Below are 12,569 nucleotides of genomic sequence, written 5' to 3' on the forward strand. Positions count from 1 at the left end.
CGCCCGATCGTCATTCCGCGGTACCGTCTACTTGAGTGTTCATTACGATTATTAACGTTTTTCTACTCGGCGATTTCATTTTTTTTTCCGTACACATTTTGTTTTTAACGTATTTTCGAATATTGTTGTTTTTTTTTCCGGACGCCGCTTGCGCTCGTCGCGAACGTATATAGTGTTAATTTTTAACTTTTTCTAAATATTATATTAACTTGTGCGTCGAACACGATGGTCGCGACGGCAACTTTGCTATTGCTGTTCGCCATTGCCTTCCAAACGACAACAGCCGTTGGACCTCTCGACCCACCAGAGACATTTCCAAATGGACATGATGCAAAAAACCGGCCTACAATCTCAATCCCAGACCCACAAGGTGAGAAATTAGCTATAATACCTATTTGTAGATATTATTTTTTCTGCATGTAAATTTTCGTTTATCATTAAGACTTATTGCTATACATAATATTTATTTTACCATTACCAATATTATTGTTGTTTTATTATTTGTATACATTAATTTTATACTTAATTGTTTACATTTTGATTGTTATACGTCTACTGCATATAAGTAGGTACCTATTTTGTATATATTATAATACTTAATATTTCAGAATTTTACTTCTCCAATAATAATGATAATAATAATAATAATAATGGTAAATTGGTAATGTAATGAAAGGATTATATATACATATTAGCTAGACTTGGTTGTATATTTAATTTTAAGCTTATTATATTATTATTATTGAAATGTTGAGATATTATAGGTATATAAGTGTGTATAATTTATACATTTTCAAAATATTGTTATCATCTATGTCGGTACTTTGAATTAATTAAAATAATAAAAAAAACCTTTAAAAAATAATAATAACTACCGAATCGCGCTCTTAAATATGAAACGTGTAATATTAATTTATTTTTCATTAACACTAGCGTGCTTATATACCTACCTACCTATCGTTTTTATACCTACTTGTTCTATATTGCGTATTTTTATCTATCGCTCCATAAAAATAAATTATGCTAAACGATTCGTTTAAAAGCATTTTATTTCACTCGTTTTGTACTCAAATTCCTGACCTAGTCTAACGTAATTTAATAATATTATACTGGTATAATATTATCATTTATTCATTTATATAAGTAAATCATGGTATAGGTAGGTATATATAATATTAGTGTTGCATAAGGCCCGCAGTTCTATATAATTTTTTAATAATCACAGCGCGCAATATTATCGTTCACTTAAATAATAAGGTTTTTTTTATTATTATAATTTAATTTTTTTTCTTGATAATATCTCGCATTTATTTGCTTACGCTGAAACTGCGTAATGTTCAAATGTGGTCACCTCGTACAAAACTTAAATATATTTGCTGTAAATAACTGAAAAAAATACCACAGCTGATGCAGATTATAGGTATACAAAGTTCAGACATATATCTATTGTAGATATATTTCTAGGAAAAAATGCTGTCTAGAAAACAAATTTAATTTAAAATAATATATAGGTTATTGGTATTAAATTCATCTCGAATTATGTGCAGACAAGGCACGTAGGAATATCTCGTAATGACGCCTATTCGTAGTCGTTTTACGTGTGTGTTTTGTTGTGTGTGTATAATTTAGGATGTATATAGATATAGATGTTTTATCGGTTATCGCCTATATGCATGTTTATGGTTATAGGTATACATAACCGTATTTGAAACCTCCAGAAAACACTTAACCTATAATATATTTTTATATTGACATATAGGATTATAAGCACACTAATATGGTAATTATTACGGTATAGTATACGGTGCAATATATATGCATAAATTATACATGATCTATTTATATAGTTATTTGTATATACGCGTATATTCCTCCGTGGCAAATACTTTTGATATTTATATAATTTATATAGGTAAGTATACAACCACCAGCGGTTTTCTTGATTTTAATTTTTAACGCATTGCACATTATATAAGGTCGTGCACCTATATAATAGGTATATTGTCGTTTTATCGATGTGTAAGTATTAGGACGTTAATAAACGTGTGGATCGATTTATTAATCGATGTGAAGTTATTACATCACATATTATGATGTACAACTTATACTTATACCGCCTTATTTGTCATTTATACATTTTATCAATTTTACCCATTGCAAATCAAATAGACATTTTTAATTTTATCGAAATAATGTCCATTTGAATGCGCATAAATCAAAAATAAACGATTTGTGACTCGATATTTATGTTAACTAGCGAATTAACGTCTTAAACTCATATTTACTTTAAATAATGCGTTAGTATACGGCATTTGATGACATAATAATATTATATGTATAAATTAAAGCAATGTGAAGATTATGGCTGGAAAGCAGGAGGTAAGTTTTTTATTTTATATCTCTTAATTGTATATTTTCATAGAAAACAGTGGTAGAATATCGATATAAGACAGCTGTATAGCACTTAATATTTATACAACAATAATAATTGCAGTATAGCGACCTATAACCTACATTAATATCGTATACAATTATGGTAACAAAGACTATACCTATACAGCTATACAATATACATAACATCGTATCTATCTTTCGTTCGTCTATATAAATGCATATAAAATGCATATTCGTGTGTATTATAGGTCTTATACTTGTTATTAGTTTTTATTATTTATATAAAATATAGATACCTACATGCTACATATAAACTTCTTTAAACATCCGAATGTTAGCTGTTAGCTATCGAAATTCTACTGCTGTAACAATATGAATTACTGTATATAACCTATATATAATACTATATAATATTATATTATGTATCCTGTATAACAAATGCACACGCAAGCAGTACGACCGAGCGCTATACCAATAACTGCAGCTCCATACCTTAATAATATATATATTATAAATAGATACCTGACCTACCTACAGCTTAAACACATTATCCGCGAGACAAAATAAATATTAAAAATGGCAATATCGGTTTATATAATATTACATTCGATACTTCAACGCATAAAAAATTCAACAATTTCTGAATTACGCAACTATAATAAATTATATGACTAAATTCTGCCGTAGTTAATGGTATGATATTATACATCGATGGTTCGCTATAACGATCGGTAATCGGTAATCGGTAAACGAAATATGAATGTTATAAACGCATGATTTTTCGAAGTAAACAATATTATTGTATTGCATTTGAGAAGATTAATTATAATCATAATAAATATAATAATTATTATGAGCCATTTATAGGTATTATAATCATCAATCGTTTCAATTTGTACGCTACTAATCGAGTATTTAGGTAATACATATAAATATATAAAATATACATATAATTTCAATACCCTCCATGCGCTCAACTCATGAAATAGTTATACCTAATACTTCGGTATATATTTTTCTCACCTCTCGGAATATATATATATACAGGAAAAGCTTTGAAGATCTATTTAGAAGGGGTACATTTTTGGAATTCATAAAGGGTATAAATGTCCTCGGACCTGCAATATCAGTAAATTTCGGTTTACGCGATCGCCACCCGCGGTCTAAAATAGCTATACCTACCTATATACATTCGACGTTCGATCTATATATAATATTATACATAGCATATAATGATGTGTATAATATATTATATTAGGCATTGTACTAAACTTACGACTCGTAAAAATATGATAATAATGCATAATACTGCACCTCCATCGTTTACCACGTTCTATAGCAGTGCGTATACGCGTCTTATCGCTGCTCACAATATTATTACTGTTGTGCGTTGCACTAGCGGCAGCGGCGGCGATGCGTTTAAGCGTGCGTGAGTGGTTCATTGAGAGAAAGACGGCGGCGTGTTTTTTTAGTTTTTTTAACGTCGAGTATGGCGTGCTTGCGGCGTGTCTAGTTTGTCTGGTATGTGTCGCGTCAAGGTCGTGGTGAGAGAATCGTTCACTTTTTCCTTGTTTACCTAGGTATATTATATACTATGCTTGCTCGTGTGTGTGAGCTCATTTGTATAGATGAATGTGTGTGTGTGTGTGTGTGTGTGTGTGTGTGTGTGTGTGTGTGTGTGTGTGTGTGTACTATCATTAATGAACCGACCACCCGTGACACCCCTCTTTCGCGCCGTCATTCCTTCTCCTCCTCGTCGTCAATGAATTTACAACCGTCGCCAATGCCACACGCACACGATCAAAACAATAACAATAACATCGCGTTAACTCACTCTCTCGAGTAAATATCATCAGCTGTAAACGTTTCGACGAATACGATTGCAAACGCGTAGTTTTCTTCGACATTTTCCGTACATGACGCATTATATGCATGTATAATATCATAAACGCGTATTCTCACCATGCTCTGGATTATATGTCGCGACGTCGTCGCGCGACAGTCGTTCTCTCTCATCGTTCTTTCGTGCCCGGATTTCGAAACCGACAGTGGGTAATAAATAGGTAATAATCATTGTTGTCGTCCAGCAACACCAAACGATTAGTCTCCACAGAGGGCGGTGGTTTTTTTTTTAAAATTGTTTTTTTAAATCTCTTGAACCCACACTGCACTGCTCTGACTCTCGCTCGTCTCGGATGACTGCCACTGCGGCGGGCGAACGATTCGAACGAACGCTTTACGCTCAATATATATATTGTACTCACATTACATATTATTATTATACACACAACAATAATAATTACACACATATATATACAGGTAAACGCGTACGCGCGCGCCTGCGTTTGTGCGTGTGTGCGTGTGCATCATGTGTGTGTATATACATGTGTAGGTACCTGTAAATACAAATAATGTACATTCTCATCGTTTGCTCGTGTTGTTCGTCTGCAGTGCGTATTATTCATGTGCGTGATGGTATTTAGAAAAATCTAATAAAAAAATAAAAATAAAACTCCCTCGGTCGTGTATATATATGTATACTATTATAATATAGTAATAACTGACGTATAACACGGTGAAGGGGTGAACGGGGGTCGGAGGCAATGGCGTTAAGGTCCACCGGCGGTGTTTCTGCCGTTTCCGGTACATATTATTTTCTGTACAACAATAATATTATACTCAGCTGTGTGTGTACGTATTGTAACAACTAGCGTGTACTTAAATTAGGCACATTATATTATCTGCAGTATTATTTATTGTTATTACCTATTTACAAGTTATAAGTGTTAAAACGGACATAGTGACATACCGACATGTATATTGTATGTGGAACCTAGACAACTCGAATTTTTTTTTTCGCTCCCAACCGATTCGAACTGTCGAGATTCCACTGTATTTATTTAACCTATATTATACTTATTATTTGGGCTGTGGATTTTTGAAGTATTAAACTAAACCGTATAAGCTCTTTAACGCACTATAAGTTTATATTAGGTACTCATGAATTCGATTTTTAAACTTTTATTTTACACTTTTCGATATTTTAGTAATTTCCCTCTAATTAAAACATTTTTTACACGTTTTATGAATTATTGTTTAATTTTCGTGTTCTCTACAAGACCCAATAAAGGCTCGAGTTGAATTTAAATAACACACGATTTTACGTTGGTAAAAATATCGTTTCCAAGTCATTTTTCCGGCCGGCAGTGACTAGCAAACAAATAACGTATAGAGGTACCTATATAACGCGACGTTAATATGTTATGACGATATTCGTATTTCGTGTATAATATTATAGCGTGTTTGAATGGTAAATACGCGTATCACACACAGCCGCGAAGGTAGGTGACCCAGGTTTCGGTTTTCGTATAAATATACCTATATATAACATTATGCGTTTTACATATAGGTACGTGCAATATATTTTATTTTATTTTTTCGTACATCAGTATGACGTATACAATTAATCGAGTGTACAGGATTTACGAATAAGTGTGTGCAGTATTCGCGAATAAAAAACAAAGCGCCACCGCCGACGCCGGAAACACGGTTCCGGTTAGGATACGTTGCCAACAGTGTTGTTATCGCGGATTAATATCGCTCGTGTATATTATATACATAATGTAATTAACGCCGCCGTCGAACTCGTCCCGTAGTCATCCGAATTCGTGTGCACACTGTAGTGTATTTTACGCATACGACCATAGTCCATAACTATGTATATTATATTATTATTACATTATATTGTCAATATCACGGTTAGGTCAGGCGAACACAACATTAACAAACATATAATATGATAGTTTTATTAGATATTATTTTATTATTCATTTTAACTATATTTCACCGTTGTTTAATCACAATATATGCGTCTCTGTGTGCGTGCGTTCTTCGCTGTTAGGTATCTCCTATATATTATATATAGGTAATATTAATATATTGGTACCTCATTGCAAAAGTCAAAATTCAACTTGAAACACCTATCTATTACGTAACAAAGTTTTTCTTTTCAATTTCAGTTAGTAAATCTGTTGTATACGATTGACAGTTTTTAAATTACCTAATGATTCTGTTTTTGAAATTTTGAATAATTTTTTGCACGTTAAACATTTTTTGTGCGTAATTTACACACAATTTTTTGTTTGTTTTTTATTGTTCGTATACCTTTTTTTGCTATAATTTTTTAAGCCTTACAACGATTACCTACAACTTGACAATGTCTTATGTAGGTATCTATTAAATTATGCCCCGAGTCTAACGCGGTTGGTCAAGGTGATGATAGTTTAGCGGAGCAATTTTTATGTTATATTTTTTCTATAAAATTGTTTCTCTGGACTATCATTAAATTTACCAACAACCATGAGCGATCACTAAATTACCGCAAATGACTTTTGGGCGGTAATACACTGACTGGTTTTTCACGTCGTCTTATAATATCGAGTATACCACGTCTGAGTGTATTGGTACTTTATGTATATGTTTCTATGTAGGACGTAGATACCTATAATGTATTATGTTAGAATGAGCAAATTATTTTACAATTTTTCGTGCTTTTTTTTTTTTGCTAATTTTTAAAAGCCCTGCAACGATTTCTTGACAATGTATATTATGTATTAAATTATGCCCAGAGTCTAACGCGGTCGGTTAAGGTGATGTTGTTCCCTCTGCCCATCTTATGTGCTATTTTTTCCATAAGATTGGTAAAGGGACACAGCATTAACTTAACCAACACATAGGAATACTATTAGATACCGCAAATTGATTTTAGGGTGATAATACATCGACTGGTTTCATGTGGTCGTACAATACGTGAGTATACACTCTTATGTATACTTTCTAGTTTCTATGTATGCTTTTATGTAGGTACCTATCAAATTAGCAAATAATATATGTATATCAAATATTACTGATCGTGTTCGTGTAGGTACTAATAAAATATTAATTTTTTACTGAAATTAATGTTTCATAATATTATTTGAACGAATTTAAAGATAGGTATATTTATAGGCGTTTTACATTTTTCAATTATTTCTATAAATCCTAACCGGCTTTGATAAAATTTGAAAATATAATAAAAAGTTAAGTTTATCATCTCGTAAGTTTTAGGTACTTATAGCAAATTTAAAATATTAAAATTTAAATACACAATATAATATTCTCTATATAGGTATTTCATGTTTTATAATTTCGAAGAAGTTGGATATTTGTTTGAAAAATTATGATTTTGGTTATTTTGTTGTAATCAATTCAAAAGCATTCGCATATTCACATATGGACTTGACACGTCCTTTCGCCACTGCGTTTATTATGATAGGTACATTATATTATATATACCTATATTTATCACATTGGAATTTTTAATATATTATACGTAGCCATTTATTCTACTATAACATATTTTATTCACATGGCACTCGTCAATAGGTATTGAGTTATAAAATAAATTAATAAATTACAGCTATAGATACTTCAGTTTTACACATTTATTACGTCGACTATGCGATGACACAATGAAGTACTCACTCGAAACCATCTAAATATATGTAGGTACCTATGCGTTTAGCATATTATTTATATAGATCGTTGCAAGCTTTCATACACTTTTTTTGCGCCTTATATATAATGTTCTCTATTTAGTAACTATAAGTATTCGTATTCATGAGTTGATATATATCTATTAATGTATATTATGCGCGTATAACGTGATCGCGAGCGGTTAACGTCTTTGGCGGCGGCGGTCGAACTCCTTGCGTGTTTTCCATTCCCCTCCCCTCACAGGCTTCACACTCGTCGTCTACTTTAGTGTTCAATTTTAGACGCCATGTCCAGACTCCAGATACACGGCGGCAAGCCGATCGCCCGGCAACTCGATAATGTGACGTTCCGGGCGGAAGAACATCCGCTACATGTTACCGCACTACGGGCAGAGCACTCAGGCGATAGAGTCGCGGCGCCCGAAGAGCGGAGACGTCCGCGCGCTAGTCGATCCGTCCAATTCATTTACGTCCTATTTTTGCTTTTTTTCGTCGATCGTCAGGTGTAGCTATGACGTCGATCGCACAAATATCATCGTTTGTATTATTATTATATTGATTTTATTGGGTGCATCATATTTTATATCAATCGTATATTTTAATTATTATTATTATTATTTTTATTATTGTTTATTGTCTATTACTAGTTTAAGTCTCGTGTTTATACGTACTTTATATACTTAAGTCTATTTCATATTTTAAAAATATTGGTTTTTTTTTTTTTATAATTTATCGAGTCTTAACTCTTCTTTGCCAACGAATACAGTTATACACACACACAAAACTATATAATAGATGTATAATAATTTATGTAAAAGCCAGTGCCGGATTTCGGACGGCCACGGGGCGTATTGCAACTCTTGAAAATTTTAACAGATTGTTATTTATATATAAGTCCAGTAGCGTACGCAGGATTTTAATTCGGTTAGGGTTTTATATGAGTAAATAATTTAAATAATTTGCTTAACAATTTTTGCATAATTAGTTGTAACAAATTACAATTCATAATTTAATTTATATCTATTAAAAATAACCAACAATTATCGACTCTGTGTATTGAATATTGAAATGGTGGTAAATAAGATTTTTTTGTAAAATAAAAAAATTTCAGGGGGGGTCAGAACCCTAGAACCCTACCCTTGCGTACGCCACTGTATAAGTCATTTAACGTTCGTCGATCGTTTGATGAAAGACGTGAAGATGGATTTAAATGAGATAACAGTTCTATTATACTTATAAATTATAATATTATAATATGTTTATCTCGCGACTTACGACTCGAAACACAATTATAAAAATTCAAAATTTGTATAGGTAGAGGTAAATGTTATTTTAAATTTTAATAAGCTTTTAAGAATTACAAAACGCATCGAACAATTTTTAATTTTTAATTTCTTTATCATTATAATATGTACAAATGAAAATTCTTAATGATTTCGTGTCGGTTTTCAAACGATTTAAAAAGATTAGGTCGTATCCACAAGAGGTCCCTAACGCAAGTTTGGAGTATTCGATCTAGGACTCTGAGCATTGCACCCCCTCCCTCGCCCGTGCACCGCCACTAAATCCGGCACTGTTGAAGTGCCTATATTATGTACCTATTGTTAATTTTACTGTTTTACGAATATATATTAGATAGACAAACTTATAGGTACGTTAATTATAATAAACCACTAATTATTTCTAATATATTATTATATTCGTTTTATTTTCGTAATGCTATCTATACCTAGACAATCGTATTATAGTCAGCACAGTATAATAATAATATATCTGTCTGCGCGTATATAAGTATATTACTATAGATTAAATAATATAAAATACGATTTGATATTATACACTGCACACAAACTGCAGCTGAGTATTAGGATATAAGCTTTCGTGCGCGGTGTTTGTACTTACTCGCTTCTCCGATGTACTGTGCAAATTGTATAGTACCTATCAATTAAGTGATAATAATAATTACCTATACATAATTTTTTTTTCTTATCTTCTTTTATTAATTAGCTCATTTTGTGTTAGGTGATTTTAACACCTCCCTTCCTCTAAAAATCAATCTAATATTTGCTTGTGATAGGATAGGAAGGTTAGGTTTAAAAAAAAAATAATAAGACAAAGTGCGATTGTTTTGTACTAACAACGATATATTTTCACATAGTACCTATATCATTTGTCATTGTCATCATATAGGTACATTAGTATTTTATATAAATCGTGTTGTACAGGTTTAAACATAGTTCTATTAGGTTATGTTAAAAGACATAAAAAAACAACTTGAAAATAAACAAAAACACATTTTATTGGATATCTGTTAATGTCGTGGTGTTTATTTTCCGATACAATATATAGTATAAAACAACTATTATAATATATACTGTGCACAAAGGACACATTTTATTATTCTGGTTTACAAAATATAATAATTGTACATCAGTTAACTATATAGAGTAATATATTTTTCATCGCAATGATTTGATTTAATTAAATAATTTACAAAATATTCGGATACAATTTCAATTTACGCTAAAAATGTTTACTTATATAAAATGAAAGAAAGGTAGTTTCTGCAAGACGATGGCATTGATTTCTGATTTTACAAATACAATTTTACATGATATTTTTAAGTCTATCGCATTTGCTATAAAAGCTCACTACCCGTGCTTTGTGCACGGCATAGGGCGATTACAAATAAATCGAGAGATTTTGCGGCTAAAAAAACGGATATGAGACAAACACAGGGGGGGTAGGGATCGTTTTGTGAAATCCCCTTTTTTATTTTGCCTTAGGCTTACAATCTTTAGGGTTATAGTCGCGATTGGAAATTTGACAAAGAAAAAATTACTGATAGGAATATAATCTTAAACAAGGAGGGGCGCATCACAACGGGTGCCTGCCGTGACGCACATACTAATATACAAAATAAATTTCATCGGTCTTTATAAGTTTTTATAAATTACAATTAAATGATCTATGTAGATCGTATATATGATAAATAATTATGTCAAAAGTGTCGAGTGACTTTGTTTAAAATTACGTCGCCGCTATATTATACCTACCTACCTATACGTCCTTTAGTCCTTATAAAGTTTATGTTACATAAAAAAAAATAATTACACTGCAGCTGTCGCATTGATTAACAGTTTAAATTTTTTAATTTTTAAGCCGTAATATGAGACAAAAACGCAAATTTTAAACAGTGAAACATCGATGAAAATTCAAGGGAAATGAAATTTTTTCGATTTATCGAAGTTTTCGAATTACTAAGGTTTTCGAGTTTATAAGGTTTCATTATATACTTATAATTACAAATTTATTGTAATCATTTATTTTCGTGTACTTTACTATTTACTTAGGTACCTATGTACCGAATCAGCTCATAATTATCGAAATATAATATAAAAATCAATACGACATTACAATGTTAAACATTGATTATGCTTAAAACATTTTAAACCACATCACACACACAAATGTGAAATATTTTTATCGCTTCTATAATTATTTTTAAAAACCAAATCGCGTATGAAATTATGTATATTAAGGCGTAAAAAATTAATGTTTATGGGACAATCGCATTGGTTTTTAGTTTAAGTATTTATAAATTCTTAAGTCATCGTATAATCCATATTATACGAGACAAAAACGAAAGTTATATACTAACACAAATTAAGAAACATATCTATGTTAACATAATATTTACATATCTATGTTTCTGTATACAGCAGCATATAGTTGTGTTATAATTTTAATGATTATGCTTTCATTCATTTTTGCGTACTTTATTTACGTACCGAACCAGTCACATTAAGAGTAAGAAAAATTATATTTAAAAAACCAATACGAAATAAAAACTATGCAGTTAATTAAATGTGACATTATTTACATGTATATTATGATAGCCAATATTTTGTGTAGGGCAGTGTGAGTAAAAAAAAATGTATAATAAATCAAAATATTTGTGGCTAAAAACGGGGTCGATTTAAATTACTTTTTTGTAGCACGATTATTTTTTTAAGTGTGTGAAATGGGTTTATCGAATTCATTTAAATATATATTGTAAATTTATTAATATCAGGAAGTAGTGAATCGTCGTACGCAGCCGGTTATTATGGCTGGCCTGGCTGGGGAGTAAAATAGGTACGTTATGTTTAGAGTACATTGTGTGTAATTTATAAACGGAATTTTTAAAAGAAAATGATGATACTTGATGCATCATGGTGACGTTTAGGAAAAATCAATAATTGTAACAGAAAATACTTGGTTAACCAACCCATCATTGGATGAGTGTATTTATGATCTTCATAGCAAAATTAACCTAATGAATACAATTGTAATCATTATGTTTTCGATCGCGAGCCGGGTATATTGTACCGGAATTCCGACGGTGGCGGTTTAGGATAGAGGCATTGGAAATGCGAGTGACGGGTGGCCCCGGTGGTTCCGGATAACCCCCGTATTCGGTCCGACCGTGGCTCGAATTTTACATGATCGAAGGTACTTAAACTAACTTATAACTAAATCTACAGTAAAAAAAAAAATACATAAACGTCCTTTGCGCCCTACTTAATAAGTAATCCGCGCCCAGACGATGAACTTTGGTCAAACCCGGCTCATACGGGGTAAACACACCTAGGACTGTAT

General features: G+C 31.5%; 1 protein-coding gene across 2 annotated transcripts in view; it reads left to right on the forward strand.

The window, feature by feature from the left end:
• LOC114129914 (uncharacterized) overlaps positions 1-12,569 on the forward strand; it is a 26,232-nt gene continuing 13,663 nt past the window's right edge. For both annotated transcript variants that reach the window (XM_027994775.2, XM_050205694.1), the window contains exon 1: positions 1-370. In XM_027994775.2, coding sequence (XP_027850576.2) covers positions 226-370 — 145 coding nt within the window. In that variant the 5' untranslated portion in view covers positions 1-225. The remainder of the gene's footprint in view (positions 371-12,569) is intronic.

Source organism: Aphis gossypii, chromosome X, assembly GCF_020184175.1.
Source record: "Aphis gossypii isolate Hap1 chromosome X, ASM2018417v2, whole genome shotgun sequence".
NCBI classification, from domain to species: Eukaryota; Metazoa; Arthropoda; class Insecta; order Hemiptera; family Aphididae; genus Aphis; species Aphis gossypii.